Here is a 19,161-nt window from a genome sequence, read left to right as displayed (position 1 = left end):
GAAATGCCTCTAGTCTAAAATGCTGGATCAATATTGGTGAATACACTGAAATGGGACTCATTAAATGCACTGGTATCAGATCAGTTCTTGGAAGTTCAGAATCAGTGTTGGGATTCAGGAAGGAAAAAATTGACTTTCTCAGCTGTAGGATGTGGTGGAAACAGAGACAACAGACTGAAGGAGCCTTTAAGTCGCTTTAAAAGTATTTCCTGGGACTAAAAGTTGCCGATACTGTGGGTGGAAACGTTGCTTTAGTTTTACTTTCACACAGGCGCTTGTTTTACCAGAAGACAGAGGTCACTTCAAATATCTTTTCTTAAAACAAAAAAGAGCCCTGCGTTCAACTCCAACACACTGAAGAAGGCATTATTCACTCCAGAGGAGTGTCAATTATTAGATGATTGATGGCAATTATTGCACCGGTCAGGACAGTCAGTGAAAGAAAACGGCAGCATGAAATGTAATTCATCCGATCATGCAACCTGTGGGACGATAATGGACTGATTCTCAGTTCAGAGTGATTGAGACGCACTCAGTTCAGCCTCCTGCACTCACACGTCAGTGAAATGGAATATGGTCGTATTTGTGACCATGGCTCAGGATACACATGGACATATTGTGAAAAATAATTTTAAAAATACAATCAAAATTAAAATGATCTGTGCAACCAAATAAAATAGTCGGTGGAATGATTTTTGCCAATCATGTGACAGATAAATTATGCTTGATTGAATAAAAAGGCCATAAAACATAAAAAAAAAAAAACTGTTCACTATTCACTTCTCAAACATTCAATATTTTCTACTGACTACGCAAACTCAAACATTAATTCTTTTTCTCTCATTCAAAAAGTGTGCCGTGCAGAGATAAGCAAAAAGGCCAGAACAGGTGGGCCACAAAGCATCAGGTAGTTCATGAAGGAGGGTGGGGGGCGGAGTTTGTTTAGAAAAAAACAACAAACTCAAGTGAAGAATTCCCCAAACCGACAGCCATCTCAGAAACATTCATGGTTCCAGGTCTCACACTGGTTCCACACATTCAGCCCTCCTTCAACAAAAAAACGTGACATTTGACTGGAGCGGCGGCTCGCACCGACGTTGGAAAATAAAGTAAAGATGTACAGCAGTACAGACGGGTCACCTGGTGTTGGTTTGATGGTTAAACGTCAGATCTTCTCCACGCCTCTGTCCTTCCTGCCGTCCTCCCTCTGCAGGGACGTCTCAGAGCTTTGGCTGCTGCAGAGCTACAACATGGCTATGCTCTCCGGGGTACAGTTGAGATGTGTGGATGTGCTGCTCCCTCCGGGGGACTTGAGGCCCTTGGTGGCCCCGCCCAGAGCCGAGCCCCGGGCCCTGGGGCCCATGATGACCCCTGAACCGTGGTGGTGACTCTGCTGTAGGCCGGCCATCATGGTCTCGCTGGTGACGGTGCCGAACTCGTAGGTGAAGGTGCCGTAAAAAACCAGGATGTCCACGGTGAAGACCCACTCGCAGATGGCGGCGGCGTGCTGCAGGATGAAGCTCTCGTGGATGAAGAAGATGCCGCCTGGGAGGAGGAGGACATTAAGGAGGACAAACATCTCAGGGACACGAGAAAACAAATACCAGATAGACTGAAGCTTTGCTCTGACATTTTTGGCTGTGCTAAGTCAAACATAAAGGTAACTGTAGTCCAAGATGTAATCAGATTACAGATACATTTAGAAAAACTATTAGTAGGATTAAAATAAAGAACGATATCCTTCCATACACAGTGAACACACAGCTGCTGATCGATTATCATGACCTCTAGTGGAAAAATACTTCTCTGGGTAGAATTTTCAACAATCAATCAATCGTGTCCAACAAAGAAAGGAACAACCAGACAAATGAATAACCCTACAGCAAATATAAAACAATGATTAATCCAGTATTAATCAAATATTAAATTAATCTGCATCTATTTTGAACACTGATTAATAATTTTAAGACATTTTTTAATTGAAAAAGTCTAAATTCTCTGATTTCAGCTTCTTAGATGTGAATATTTTCTGGTGTTTTTCTCTGACAGTAAACTGAGTATCTGACATTTGAAGACGTCATCTTCAACTTTGATCAACATTTTTCACCATTTTCTGACATTTTATGGACGAGATATCTAACTATTAAATGGAGAAGATGATCAGCAGAATAATTGATAATGAAAATAATCTTTACAGGAAAGACTAAATAGTTCTAAATGTGGAACACACCAACGTTTGGACCTATTTTTCAACAACATTTTAATTAATTGTTTAATCATTCTGAGTCATTTTTGATATTTAAAAAAACTTCAGCTCTTAAATGTGAATATTTTCTGGTTTATTTTTCTTTTTTTTCAACTTTGATCAACATTTTTCATCATTTTCTGACATTTCATTGACCAAATAACTTATTGATTAATTGAAAAAAAATATTGGCCAATTAATCAATGATGAAAATAATCATTACAAACACTAATTTACCTGGTAAATGTTACCATACTTTCTATTGAGGTAATCAAGTTACATTACTTTAATGTAGTGATAGTTGGATTACATTACTGACTTCATTTTAACATTTTTTAAGTGACCCTCCCACCAGTAAGTAAAGGATACTGAGGACAAGAGAGACCATTGCTCCCAGTGCCAGAGCCACTCTGAAATGGGCCATCCAGTAGTCGAGGGCGGTCACAGCCACCCGGTAGGTGAGGACACACTGCAGGCACACGAACAGCAGCCCTGCTGGGAACGCCACCCCGGCGCCAACATAGTGAAGAGACTTGGCGTGATCGACCTGACAAACACAACGGGACACTGAGAAGACTCGTCTGAGATCCAAAAAAAGAAGCAAAAGGTCGAGTGTACTGATGTCATATTTACCTGGAAGTTTCCCACCATGACCAGGCCCACGGCGTTGGTGCAGCCCGACACCAGAGCGCTGGTGTTGACCCAACATCGGTGGCTGTGTTCAATCACCTGGGCGTAGCGCAGAAGGCACACCATCACCACTGCAGGACACGAGAGAGGACACGTTTACACTGCATGAAATCAGGAAGTTGAAGGTATTTCACAGATTTTTCTTGACATTTTCAGATTCCAAACTGTTTAATCTCTGCAGGTATCATATGAGATGTTAAGACCTGAGAAATCCACTGGTACCAAGCATGTCAGCTTGTCAGGAAGAAAGCTGAGTAACACTCCAAAGTCAGGATAAATAGATAAATAGATTTTAATAATTCCAATTCTGCTTATTGATTCCTGCTTTTAACAGTTTTCCATTCTGATTCTTTGAGGGCTGAGGTTTTTTGAGAGTCCATCATGGTAGGCAACGCTGCTCAAGACTGTTTGAAACTTGACCTGTAGTGACCTCTAGGATAATCACAGCCTCATGAAACTTCATAACCACAAACTAGAGACCTGCAGCCTTCAGAGGATGGATGGATTTCATATAAATATGGACGATGAGGAATCCTCAGAACAGAAGAGCTCGCTATCCAATTACCTGAAAAATGCCATAAATGTTTTAATCCCAAATCACAGCAAGATTTTTTCTATGGTGTTCCTCAAGGTCTTGATGTCTTAATGTGGTATTTTTGATTGATTAATTGTTGATCATTTTTATCAATTCTCCAGTGATCAAAAATGGTTAACTATTGTACCAAATTACGTGTGAGACATGATAGAGCATCATGGGGTCTGAGCCCTTACACCTGAAGTTCCCAAACTTTTTCTCAAACATCATACAATTCTGTCTATTATTTTTTACATTTTTAACAAACATATCTGATCTGTGTTTTCTTCTCCCTGTCGCTTGATCATTATTCTATTAACTCTTAAGCTGTGTGTAACTGTGTAGTTTTCTGATGCAGAGTGAAGGCAGCTTGTGTCTTCACTGTGCACTTTCAGAAGTTTGATCTGATTTGATCCAGTTGTTCAGGTCACAACTGATTCCATTTTTTGATTTAGATATTCTTTTTAGCACTGACAGCTCTGCCATTGTTAGATTCTCGAGTATCGAGTGTGATATAATGGCTGCCAGGCCACACTGTCATCTCTGAAGTGGTGTTGACTTTCTTTGGACAAGCGTGAAAATGAAAATGTGAGAACTGACGAGCCTGCCTTTTGAATCAAATCTTGAATTAAAAAGTCATTTTGATCGGTTTTTGATTTAATGTTGAAAATGTGACACCCCTATTGAATAATGACCTATACTTAAAAAGACCTCCAGAAGGCTTCGCAACCCGTCTGAAGCTTTGGTGACCCCCAGTGGGGTCGACAGCCCCAGGCTGGGAACCAGTGCCCTATACACTCTAAACTTTCAAAATGTGAGTTAGACGCCTGAAGAAAACACAAAATCCACAACAGGTTTACTGTTGACCCAGCTCCCTCTAAAGACCCCGTCTGTCTGCATAAAAATGGCCAAAAAGGCCGTTTGTCAGGGAGGAGTGGAGCAAAAACATGACGCATCATTAAACTTGATGCTCTTTCTTTGTAGTTTTTTCTGTAGCTGGTGGACGGTCATGTGACTGACGTCATTCTGCTGATCTCAGACCATCTGATTTGTTTTTACTGCCGTCTCAGACAGGATGTGTTCTGTCAACTATTGACATCTCTGGTTACGTAAAAGAGCATTTTATTTGGCAGGCGGAGCATCGAAAAACTACAAACCAGCAGGTTACAGTCTGTTACAGTACAACCACCAAGACAGTGAAACACAGATCAAAAACAGTACAGACACCAACAGTACAGACACATCCAGACAGCTGATACAGAGATGAGCAGAGAGGAAGAGGCCGAGAAAAGAAGGGACAGAAATGACATGTAGGAATAAAAATGAGGAGTGTGGAAAAACAGCGGGACAGAAGCAATTAAGGGCAGAGGAGGGAAAACGGGGGCAGAGCTGAGTGGTGATAAAACAAGACAGGAGGAGGAGGAGGAGGAGGAGTAAAGGAGGAAGGCCATGCAGGGTACATACAGGGAGAGGACAGAGGGGGGAAGTGAAAGGAAAGCCGCATTCATTATTGATTAGAGAGCACAGGCTATTTCCAGCCCCTCTGTGAGGCTGGAGGCTGATGTCTGTGGGCACCGTGGACGATTAATACACCACACAAATTAAACACCTTCACCCTCAACTGTACTGATCAATTACTGCTGCGTTCAAGAGCAGACAGCAGCACACGAGTTCTCATTACATTTTTACACTACAAAAACTAAAGAATAGTTTATCCATACTGCTTCATTTCAATAGTAAGGAATAGTTTAGGGCTGCAACTAACAATTATTTTCATTTTGTTATCATTCAATTATTTAATTAACTTAAAGATATTAAGTTTACTGTCACTGAGGAGTAAAGAAACCAGAAAATTTTCACATTTAAGAAGCTGAAATCAGAAAATTTTGATTTTTTTTATTTTAAAAATTACTCACAAAAATTAATCCATGATCAAAATAGTTGGTGATTAATTTAATAGTGCATTAATAATCAATTAACCAAATCATTGATTAATTGTTGCAGTTCTAGAATAATTTCACATTTTTGGGGCCTCAGGTGTATCCAGATATCAGAAATTCAGTCCATGACTTCCTCTTTCATTCACTCGTCATAGTTTACAGTCTGATTATCAAACTGAGACATGAGAACGGAGTTGAGACACGACGTCTATGAATGGATTGTATCTGAATATGAATACAGATAAATTATAAAAAAGCTAAAAAAATGCTAAATCATTGTCAAACAATAGCTGATGGGTTCCAAGACTGCATTTTATCCAATGTTTCCCCTCCTTTCCTTTCCACACAAACTGTTTTAACTGCATGCAACCAAAGTCCACTTAAACATGATTGGTCAATACTACAAATGGAAACCAGAACATTACTGATACCAAAATCTTGTCCCCTGTCTGCAGATTGTACATTCATATGCAGATGTCTGTTTATAGAGATTAAAGATAAGATAATCGTATCAGAGGCTAAATATTTACTGTACAAACATCAGACTGGATTCAATCCTCTCATCGAAGTCTCAGCAAACAAGCAAATAAGCACATTTCCACAAATGTTGCACTATTCCTTTAAAGAATGTAACTCTTGCACAGTTCATGGCACGAGTGTGTGTTTTTAAACTAAGTTAGAAAGTGGCCTTACCCATGAAGGCTCCAACGTTGCCGATCAGGCTGAACAGACAGCTTTCAGGAGGGTAGGAGCCACATTTACTGTAACACACAAAACAAAACAGCTGTCAGTGTTTTAACATACAACCACTCAGGAACAGATGACAGTGATCACACATGTGACTGTAGAAGAAAGTAAAACACTGGCTCTGATGTAGTATCTGGATTTAAAATGTAGATGAGAACTTTCCTGCAGAAAAAGCCTGAGAGTCTCATGATGCCTTTTTACAAGAGTGCTTTTGTACTCGCCCGTGGTTAGAGGCTTATTTGTAGATTAGACAAATGCAATTTATGCAAAGCGTGGGTTAATGACTGTCACAGAGTTACAACATAACAAGGTGCTGATTCATGCCTCAAGGCCTTATGCTGACACAAAGCAGTTTTTGTATTCTGCAGAAACAATGTGGAGGAGAGGTGGCACAGAGACCTGATGAGGGGGATGTCCTGGATGGTGCAGCAGGTCTTGGGGAAGCCTGGTCGGGGCAGCTCCTCTGTGCACGTTACATTGTAAGACCTGTGGCCGTGGCACAAGGAGTTCAGATTTTAAAAAGTGAAAACGTGGGATGTTAAAAGAGCTTTATGACCATTTATTCAAAAGAGGAAAATTACCTACCAGTTCTCCACAGGACAAACATGGTGATTCATCACAGCCATGGCGTACCTGTGGAACAACAAACACCAGAATTTAAAGGAAGAATTGTCAAATAACAAGCAAAGTATTCTAATCCTTGATGACACAACAAGTGGAGCTGCTGAGGATTATAACAGGCTGGAGAGAAAGGGTCCTTCAACAGGACACGATACTCACTGGAGCACATGAATATACTCAAATATTAACAGTCATCAGACAGGATGGTTGCCTCATTATTATATTATAGCAGGAAAAAATATGGAGACGGGAAGGGAGAGAATATTCTAAAAAAAAAAAAAAACTTTCCAAGAATTTCTAGAGATTAAAGTTGTAAATGTACATGCCAAAAAAACTTGGATTCTCTAAGACATAAAAAAGAAAATCACAGATTTACACACACAAAAAGTTTTTTTTATGAGAACAGGACTTGGATATTCCTTCAGGTTAAACTGGTAACTTTATGAGAAAAACACAACAGATTTATGGAAATAAACCTAGGATATTCTCTGAAATTATAAAACCATAAATTTGCATGAAAAAAATCACAGACTTATGAGAATAAAATGTGAAAATTATCTGAGACTATAAAGTCATTAATTTGCATGAAAAAATTCTCTGAGATTCAGGTGGTAAACTTACAAGAAAAACAATCAAATTTACAAGAAAAAAACATGGATTTTCTCTGAGATTAGAAAACTATAAATTTACTAGAAAAACAAAGTTAAGAGGAAAAAAATCCTAAAAAGTCAATATTCTCAGAGATTAAAGTGGTAAATTCACAAGGAAAGACACATTTCTGAGAAAAAAAAAAACAATATTCTGAGATTATTAAGTCATAAATTTGCAAGAAAAAACTCAAAAACTCTCTGAGATTAAACTCACAAATTTACAGGAAAAAAACATCACACTTCATTTGCAAGGTTTTGACTGAACCTCAGGAGTTCCTGATGCACAAACACTCTCACCTCATCCAGTCAGTGTGTTGTTTTGCATGTAACAGCTGATTATGATGAGTCGATAACTTTTGTACATCAGGAACTAAAGTATAATGGACAGATTCGGGGATATCACTGGTCACATCTACAGGAAATTCACCTGATCTGTTGTTCAGCAGGTCACAAATCATCAAATTAACCAACCTTTATGTATTTCATTAACTTTTTGCAAAGTATAATTTGATTAGCTCATCCTCTGCAGGTAGTTGTGGTGTGTTGATGTTGATCCAGCCTTGCAAAATGAAATGATGTGGTTTCTAAACAAAAGAAATCACTATTTTTCTATTTTTTTCCTTGCAATTTTATGACTTTATAATGTAATATAATATCCACATTTTTCCAAGGGAATTTGTGGGTTTTTTTCTCATAAACATACTACTTTTAGTGTCAGTGTTTTTTGTCGGAATATTACTCCCTTCCCAGGCTCCATAACTTGGAACTAAAGGTTCCTGTTTATAATTTTCATCTTTATTTTTTGATTATGCAAAGATCTTGTGTTGTCCATTTAAACAGTTCTATAAATCTGTACTTGCCCCAGCTGTACACTTTATAATGTGAACACATTACGCTTCAGTGTGACAGCAGACTGTATGTGATGCAGTCCAGCGTCAGTGTAACTCACACGATCCATATTCCTGTGATGGAGAAGGCAGACAGGCTGACAGGCAGGACGATCCAGGCAGTCATTGGGCTGGCAGTGAGCTGGCTTTGTCCCAAGCATGGGGTGAGAGGGGAGCTTCAGGCAGGAGTGGCGACACGACGGGAGGGATCAGGTGGGGGGTGGATGGGGGTGTGGGGTCACTAACACACAGGGAAACACACAGGGGGGGACATGAGAGGAAAAAAGGGGGAATGGCACAGCTCTTCTGCTCCACAGGGCCCTGCAACCAGCAGCAACCTGAAAGAAGCGGAGGAACAGTTGTCAGCATTAGAATCACGTTTATCACCAAGCAGGTTTTCACATACAGAGACTTGGTGTTTTGGTGCATAATGGTGTTGTCACGATACTGTAATGTCTCATTTCCATACAATATTTGGAACAATATTGATATTCAATACAAATTTCGCTACCATGGGGAAAACTGACTCAACACTGAGGGCGTAAAATTTTAGTTTTTTTTTATTAAAAGATAAATATAACAGAGATATATGATGATGGATAGGAAGAAAAACAGAAAAATAGGATGAGTGATGAGAAGAAGAAAGCTGTGATTAATGAGAGGAGGCGGGGCTATACGGGCGCTGCAGAAGTGTGTGTCGACTCGCTGTCGGAGAGAAGAGAGAAAGTATAGTTCGTACCACAGTATCGATACTGCGAAAAATAAATATTGAAAGCGTTTCAAATATCCAGTGTCAACATATATCTGCATGTCAGTATTTTTGTCATAACAATCAACACAGTAAGCATAAAAATATAAAGAATGATAACAAGCAAGTCAAGAAGCATAAATAGAAATTTGACAATAAAATATGAAAAAATATAAAAATATGTACGATATGTTATGTAAATGAAAGAGTCGTGTTGCCTTGTTGAACAAACTAGAATCTGATTCTCTTCTTGTATAATGTTGTTGCTCAATCACTGTGTAAAAGTGTTTATTAAGACAAACTCTTGCTCTTTGATTCTGACTGCCTGCAAACAAAATCTGAAACATGCTCCGAATGAAACGCTCCAGAATTATTCAACAGACTTGTTTCTGCTACCCTTCCTACAATTTGGTGATGTCCACATTTCATGGTCACTTTTATCTAAATCATACCAACTCTGATTACACAAGAAGTAAAAGCTCCTCCTGAAGAGAAACATCGAGCCGCATGAAGCTTTTGTCGGGGTGAAGTCAGTGTACCCTGAGACTGAGGACTCAGCCAAGGTCAGCTGGAACAACACAGGCTGGATCAGTTTACACAACGTACAGTCACATGTGTGTCCTCGACTCGGAGGGAATATACTGTGAACTAACACAGACTGATCCAAATGAAAAGGAGCTCCTGTTCCCACAGAAAGGTCAAACTCACTCATAAGGCAGTGTTAACATGATTGAATTGTTTTTATACAACTTTCAGAATTAGGGCGGCATGATGTGGTAAAAAAAAAAATCATATTGTGATTATTTTGACTGAAACTGTGGTTGTGATATGCAATACGATTAATGGGAATTATTATTTTTGCATCTCTGCAGCACTACAATACTTCATAATGCATTCTGGTTCTGTGGATTGGATAGTGCATCTGACCATATTGCACCTTCAATAATAATGTGATTAATTGTGCAGCCCTGTTTATAATATCTGTCTTATGAGATTAAGCATTCTGTAACGTTGACCTTTGCACTTCTTCTCTCTCTTTAGCTTTCATCACTTATTGCAACAGTTTCACATGCAAGGGGAGTACTGTCTGCAGAGGAGTACAGTCGAGCTCCCAGAATACCACTACAGTGACGGTATGGAGGTATAAAAAAAAAAAAAACCGTAGATACCATCCAAGTCTACAGTTACAGTGAGTTTACAGTGAGGCTCCAGTGTCACATCAATTTTCAGTTTGACATTTTAACACAGACTGGTTTTTGTCATATCCTCCACTTGCACCGTTAGATTCTTAGCTTGTTTTGTCAGACGTCACCAGGAGTACAGACAGGTCTTTCAAGGAAGAGTCTGGTGTGGTTAAGCGTTTGCAGACAGATGCCCATTATTGACCCCCCCCCCCCCCCCCCCGCACGCCATACTCCAAAAGACAATGAGTGACCCACCCCAGTGACCACCCCCATCTGCCACACAAGCTCCTCCATCTGCATGGACATCATTAAACAAACAGAGCTCGAGTCACAGAGAGAATCTGGACATTTGCTCTCAACATCACATCTGACAGCAGCTCAACAGCTGTTGTGAATCAGCTTTGTTTGGAGTGTGTACTGCTGACCGAACACTTTTCTCTAAAATCTGTAAATGAGTTTGACAGTCTTTACAATTATTAATCGAATTTTAGCAAAATCATAACATGGCTTTCTGCACTTCAAATCGCAGGAGGTGCAATATTTGTTAAAGGCAAGATGTTTGTCAAAAAACTTAATAAATGTCCTGAAGCAGAGATGTGCCGTCCTACAAATCAGATTCTACACACTTAACAAAACATCTTCATTTGGTACAGATTCCTGCTAATAAATAAATAAATAATAGTGATTTTAGCATGTTTTTGAATCAAAAAAAGAATAATGATTTAAAATCATTTATCACAAATATAACATAAATCATATCGTAACTGTAATATCAGTCAAAACAATCTTCAATATTTTTTTTTTCAAAATCAGTAAGAAATATTCCAAATTAAAACTTTAAGGTAAGAGTATCCTCTCTGACTTTGACATTAATTCAAAATTTGTAGCTGATACTTAATTTTTCTTTTGCTGTTTTATTTGACGCACCATTGAGATAAAGGTGTACTGGAAAGTGGAAATGTAATGTATTTAATCTACTGATTAGACTGAGAAATGTAACACTTTTTGGCAGATTTATACCAGCCACATCATCTGTAGCTCAAGTCAGTGATGTTACATTATTGGTACATTTTATCCTTTGAGTCGTGTTTCCTTTGTTTAAATCATGTTCTCCTTTTCTCAGGTCAATTCCATGAGCAAACACTGACACTAGAGTTCTATAAAGGTTCACACACAGCTTTTGTTTCATAGATCTATGTAGTTCTCCTCCTCTCAACGTTCAAGTGTAGCTGTTTCCTCTTAATGTTTGTTCCCTCTTCTGAATGTATACAGTCAGCAGTAGAGTGTTTGTAAAGATTTCTGAAGAGCTGTCAAATATGGAGCTCTGAGCAAAGGCCAGAATACTCGTCGAGAGTTGAGATCGTTTTAGTGTTCACACTAGATAGTGAAGCTTGCAAAGCCAGGAAAAAAAACATACAGGAACCTATGAAAACATGCAACCTGCAGGACATGAGTTGCTGTTTCGAAAATACCAGTAGGGGTTGAAAAGAGAAACAGACATTTTCAAAAATTCTACACAAAGTCACTTTAAGATTTTGCATTAATAAAAAATGGGCTCTGGAAGGCACTACATGCATTTCCTGCTGTGACAACGCCTGGGCAAAGTGGTGACCGACGCACAGATTTTCTGACGGTGGGAGTGATCAACTTGGATTTAAACACCTTATACAATTGCTCACCGAGAAAAAAAGCCATCCCTAATTAATAGATAAGTTTTAACTTTTAAAGGACCAGTGTGTATGATTTAGTGGCATTTAGCAATGAGCTTATAGACTGAAACCAACTGTTCACCTCAATCTCCCCCTTCCAAGCATGCAGGCCGTGAAATAAAGGCAAAAGGCCATATCTAAAGCCAGAGTCTGTTTTGTCTGTTCTGGGCTACTGTAGAAACACGGCAGACTCCACTCCATCTGTAGATTGGGCTTGTGAATATTAGTTACTCCACAAAACTGCTAGTAGTTAAGACTTGTTTTAGTCTAGCGGTTGTTTATGACTTGCACCCCGTACTGCTGGGTAAGAGGAAACACTATAGGTTTTATACAGGCTTTTAAAAAATTGTGAATCACAGGAGGTTCTTGAGTATACGGTCATAAATGTGCACAAAAAATCTAATAGTTTTGATTTCCGGTATCAAAAGTTTATTTTTCTCATTATTAGTTATTCAGGATCTGCAATAATTCTTGGGGTCAATAAATTATTATTATTATGTGCGTTGATAAATTGTTATAAGAAGCTGAGATCAGAGAATTTTTACTTTAATTCTTAAAAAATCCTCAAACCAATTAATCAATTATAAAAATAATGAGCAATTAATTTAGTTATCAATTAATAATCAATTAAGTGTTGCAGCTCTATTCTCACTAAATCTTTCATACTGTCAGGTGTGCATACACTAGAGCTTATGTAAATTTCTTTTTCAAATTCAAAAATGTAAAACTATCAGTTGTCTCGTTCTTGAGAGGCGGGTGATTAATGGTGATCTAAATGATCTAAATGGCTAAATCCATATCATGCATCTCTATTAGCTGTTATAATTTATAATATCGGTAACACTGCTGCAATGGGTTACATGTGACATGACACAGAAAACTATGTTAATTATTATTGTCAAATCTCAAGCTCACAGTGAAAACCATGCACAGACACAGTAAATGTGAACTTGTGATAATAATCCATAAAGACAGTAGATCATTTTATGAAGACCTGGTGAAAGTTCAGTGTAGTGTAGATGTAATGCAGTAAGATACACAGTAAAACTGTTATCATATTTATATTAATATTCTTCACTGGTCTCTTAGAAGCAGCTAAGCTAACTGGAGGATACAGACTTATTCAAAGGTAACACTGTCTCTCTCTCTCTCTCTCTCTCTCTCTGTGTGTGTGTGTGTGTGTGTGTGTGTGTGTGTGTGTGTGTGTGTGTGTGTGTGTGTGTCTGTGGACGGGGGGCCATAACACCCGCACCCCCCACAGCCTTTCAGATGAGGTATTCGCCACTGTACTTATAGACTCGGTACAACTGTGACAGTGAATTATAAAAAACACTAAATTATATTTATCCACTCCTCCGGAGTCAGATACAGCAGCCAAACATCCGGAGCGGCATCCCTGAGTCCCGACAGCCTGCTCTCCGCCTCCCGTTAACCGGCTAACGGTACCGTTAGCCTATTAGCTTCAGCCCTGCTAGCTGTTAGCTGTTAGCACTTCACCAGTTTGTCTGGACTTGACACTTGGCCGCATCTGGATTTCCGCTAACCTGCGATAAACTGCTCACTAAGAGACAGACAAAGGACAGGGACAGGGACGAGACAGGGACAGAGAAGACAGATGAACCGGTCTACACCTACCTTCAACCTGCTGAGCCTCCACAGACCTCAACAACCTTCAGTTTCCCTTTAAAAACACCGATTTCTGAGCACAGGAGGCTAACCGCTGAAACAACGTCCGGTCAGGCTTTTCAAAATAAAACAAGACAAACAGGATTTTAGGGAATTATTATGCTCAAAACAATATGTATTTGTTTATCATCTGAAACATGGAAGTTGTGGCAGAGTTTGTTTTTTGTCTGTATTCATGGTTTTCACTGGTCCATTTGAGATTAAAAGATCTGGATTTGAATCATAGGCCCACTCCGAAAGTAATTAATGCATATAAGTAAAATTACAGACTTGAAAAAATAAAAAGTACAAATACAAGAATGACCACATTTCAATAACTTGAGTAGTTCCACCTCTGCTGATAACAATGATAACTATATTATTTTAGACTAGCTTTAAAACATTAACAACAAATATATTGTCTTTGTACTGTTTTCAATTCAGTATAAAACGGATTAACATATGATCACGTGTTGTTTTATATATGTTTTACACAGTGTTGGAATTGGTGCAGCAGAACAAACATGGAACACAAAGACTCTAATATGACCTTTGTTTATCTTTAACTGCAAACTCCATCACAAAACTTCACAGCTGTAATGTCAGTGTGGAGGAGGTTCAAGTGTTTATCCAAGTTTGTCCAAACTCACAGTGTGACAGTGGCTCTGTATGGACTGTATACAGTATATATGTACATTATAATATCTGTAGTGTCACACATCACTGCAATATCAACCTCTGCTGGAGAGAAGAGACACTTTACACTGCAACACATGACTTTCCACTGATTTAATTCAAAATGTTAATGTGACACACACTTACCAAACCTGAAACAAATACTACTACTACTACTACTACTACTACTACTACTAATAATAATAATAATAATAATAATAATAACTAATAATAATAATAATAATAATAATAATAATAATAATAATAATAATAATAATAATGAACTTTATCTATATAGCACTTTTCTTACCAATGTTACAGAGTGCTTTATAGTAGGAAATAAAACCAAACAAGGCAGAAAAAAATAGAATAAAACTAAAGTACATGAGGACAAAGGAAGCATTAATGTAAAGTTCTGGTGAGAATCAGATCTGTTATCGAAAATACAATTCTACATGAAGCTACAATTTCATACTGATGTCATAAACAAAGACCTGTTTTTATTTATCTCTTTTCTTTTAATCACAGCTGATCAAGCTCCTTGAATAGAGTGTGAAATAATACATTAATTTCTCCTTCTTAATAATTAAAATTAATGCAACAATAGCTATTTTCCTGTCTGAATCAAAGAAATCAGCCTGTGCCAGAAGAAACAGTGATATATGATGCAGATTATGCAAAATTAGATAAAAGGTGCAAACAGAGGTATAATGACACTTCCTACCTGATAAAAACAATTATTAGAAACCAAAACCAAACCAAACTACCCTGCTATTTTAGTGAAATTAGCTATTAGCTATTTGTTGAATGAGACTTTGATTATTTATTATTTTTTTAATTTGTTTGTGTAAAACAAGTTGTGTGGAAATTAAGGAAATGATGCGTTATGCAACTGCAACCTGCAATTAGCCAGTCATAGTGTGTCTGAGTTCAGTGTCAATAGGCAGAACGTTCCATGTACTCTGGTGGTTCTAATAGCAAAAACCTGATCAGTATTCATCAGAAAACTGTGACCTGCATGGGAGACGGGGAACACACCCAGTCATTAAACCACAAATCTATTTAGGAGAAGTAAAATAGTTGTGAACAGTTCACTCAGTATTCAAAAAACCAAATCTCGCCACAGTACCACTCATTTAAATGCATTTATTATATATTATCATTAATATTTGTCAGGTGAGTCTTGTTCACAGTGATACTGAGCTCACAGGTACGGTCAGTGCTGTTCAGGTAAATTAACACTGCAGGAGACAAATTAATCCTCTCAGAGGTCTGATGAGTCATCAGTGACATTCAGGACGAGAGCAGGTGTCTCTTATGAACATGTTTATTAACTGTCATCCAATCTTGAATGAATCTTTGAGAAGATATTAATGAGTCCACTATGGAAGCCCCAAGAGAGAAAAAATCTGATGATCCATTGTGGTATTTTTTTTTCTTTTCTGTGTTTATGACTGAAGAACAATTTCAAAACAGGCGGGAAAAAAGTTTTGCCAAGGTCACTTTCCAACTGTGAAAACAGATGAAAAACAGGTGATTTATTCTATTTATTTATTTATTTATTTATATTCAGGATAATTTTTGGAAGCACTTGTTGTTGTCAGACTCATTTCAGCCACAAGAGTCTATCCCATGCTCTAAATAGCACTAAGAAGAAAAATAATTTTTGTTTTCTTCCAATAGAGTTTTAATTACTCTGCTCTCTGTTTGTGTTTTACAACAACAAACACTTTGAAAAATTTATCCTGACAAAAAATAAATAAATAAAATAACCTGCCAAACTTAACCTATTAATGACTAACAACTAAATATTTATTGTTAAGGAAACGCCTGACATAATTTTTTTCCAACTGGAGGGGAAACTGTCAGGACATTTGGCTAAACATCACAAAAGTTGAATCTCAACTCACAAAATAAGTTTAATACTCCTTTGACATGCTAAATTTTAGATTTACAGCACAAATTGTTAAAACTGAAGTTTTCCATTCATTGGTACCAAGTATTTTAGATAACTGCATATAGTTCTGAGATACACCCATTTCTCTATCATACTTTATTTAGTTATTTGTCGTGAGGAAACTCATTTTGATCATTTTTCACAAAAATACCAGTGAAAATAGATAGATAGATAGATAGATAGATAGATAGATAGATAGATAGATAGATAGATAGATAGATAGAAAAGGAAGCTAAAATCAGCTCCAGGACTGAATGACTGATCCATGAGCATACATACATACATATGACCATGCATACATACATACATACATACATACATACATACATACATATGACCATGCATACATACATACGTACATATGAGCATACATACATAGACATGACCATGCATACATACATACATACATACATACATACATACATATGACCATGCATACATACATACATACATACATACATATGACCATGCATACATACATACATATGAGCATACATACATACATATGACCATGTATACATACATACATACATATGAGAATACATACATACATACATACATACATACATGCATACATACATATGAGCATACATACATATGACCATGCATACATTCATATGACCATACATACATACACACATACATACATACATACATATGACCATGCATACATACATACGTACATATGAGCATACATACATACATATGACCATTCATACATACATACATACATACATACATACATACATATGACCATGCATACATACATACGTACATATGAGCATACATACATACATATGACCATGCATACATACATACATACATACATACATACATACATACATACATACATATGACCATGCATACATACATACATACATACATACATACATACATACATACATACATATGACCATGCATACATACATACATATGAGAATACATACATACATATGGCCATGTATACATACATACATACATACATATGAGAATACATACATACATACATAAATGTGGCCATACATATGACCATGCATACATACATACATATGAGCATACATACATATGAGCATATATACATACATACATATGACCATGCATACGTACATATGAGCATACATACATACATACATATGACCATGCATACATACATATGAGCATACATACATACATATGACCATACATACATACATACATACATACATACATATGACCATACCTACATACATACATACATACATACATATGAGCATACATACATATGAGCATATATACATACATACATATGACCATACATACATACATACATACATACATACATACCTACATGCATATGAGAATACATACATACATATGACCATGCATACATACATACATACATACATACATACATATGAGCATACATACATACATACATACATACATACATACATACATACATACATACATACATACATATGACCATGCATACATACATACATATGAACATACATACATACATATGACCATGTATACATACATACATATATATGAGAATACATACATACATACATAAATATGGCCATACATATGACCATGCATACATACATACATATGAGCATACATACATATGAGCATATATACATACATACATATGACCATGCATACATACATATGAGCATACATACATACATATGACCATGCATACATACATATGAGCATACATACATACATATGACCATACATATATACATACATACATATGACCATGCATACATACATACATACATACATACATATGAGCATACATACATACATACATACATACATACATACATACATACATATGACCATGCATGCATACATACATACATATGAGCATACATACATACATATGACCATGTATACATACATACATACATATGAGAATACATACATACATACATAAATATGGCCATACATATGACCATGCATACATACATACATATGACCATACATACATACATATGAGCATACATACATACATATGACCATGCATACATACATACATACATACATACATACATACATACATACATACATATGACCATACATACATACATACATACATACATACATATGACCATACATACATATGACCATGCATACATTCATATGACCATACATACATACACACATACATACATACATACATACATACATACATACATACATACATACATACATACATATGACCATGCATACATACATACGTACATATGAGCATACATAAATATGGCCATACATATGACCATGCATACATACATACATACATACATACATATGAACATGCATACATACATACATACATACATACATACATACATACATACATACATATATATGACCATGCATACATACATACATATGAGCATACATACATACATATGGCCATGTATACATACATACATACATACATATGAGAATACATACATATATACATAAATATGGCCATACATATGACCATGCATACATACATACATACATATGAGCATACATACATATGAGCATATATACATACATACATATGACCATGCATACATACATATGAGCATACATACATTTGACCATGCATACATACATATGAGCATACATACATACATACATACATACATATGACCATGCATACATACATACATATGAGCATACATACATACATATGACCATGTATACATACATACATACATATGAGAATACATGCATACATACATAAATATGGCCATACATATGACCATGCATACATACATACATATGAGCATACATACATATGAGCATATATACATACATACATATGACCATGCATACATACATATGAGCATACATACATACATATGACCATGCATACATACAT

General features: G+C 36.8%; 1 protein-coding gene across 1 annotated transcript; it reads right to left on the bottom strand.

Moving 5' to 3' along the window:
- Window positions 1-848: 848 nt before the first annotated feature.
- On the bottom strand, window positions 849-13,684 carry LOC146319763 (transmembrane protein 150A-like). Its single transcript, XM_084727804.1, has 8 exons — window positions 13,631-13,684; window positions 8,417-8,692; window positions 6,782-6,829; window positions 6,596-6,682; window positions 6,143-6,210; window positions 2,879-3,006; window positions 2,615-2,792; window positions 849-1,545 (listed from the first exon to the last, which is right to left on the bottom strand). The coding sequence occupies exons 2-8, from the start codon at window positions 8,479-8,481 to the stop codon at window positions 1,244-1,246; spliced, it is 876 nt and encodes a 291-aa protein (XP_084583930.1). The 5' UTR covers window positions 8,482-8,692; window positions 13,631-13,684; the 3' UTR covers window positions 849-1,243.
- Between the last annotated feature and the right edge of the window lie 5,477 nt (window positions 13,685-19,161).

The sequence above is a fragment of the Lutjanus erythropterus genome, chromosome 10 (assembly GCF_056507025.1).
Source record: "Lutjanus erythropterus isolate fLutEry1 chromosome 10, fLutEry1.hap2, whole genome shotgun sequence".
In the NCBI taxonomy this organism is placed as follows: domain Eukaryota; kingdom Metazoa; phylum Chordata; class Actinopteri; order Lutjaniformes; family Lutjanidae; genus Lutjanus; species Lutjanus erythropterus.
Note: the sequence above shows the minus strand (reverse complement) of the source record. Positions and strands in the feature narration are given on the sequence as shown.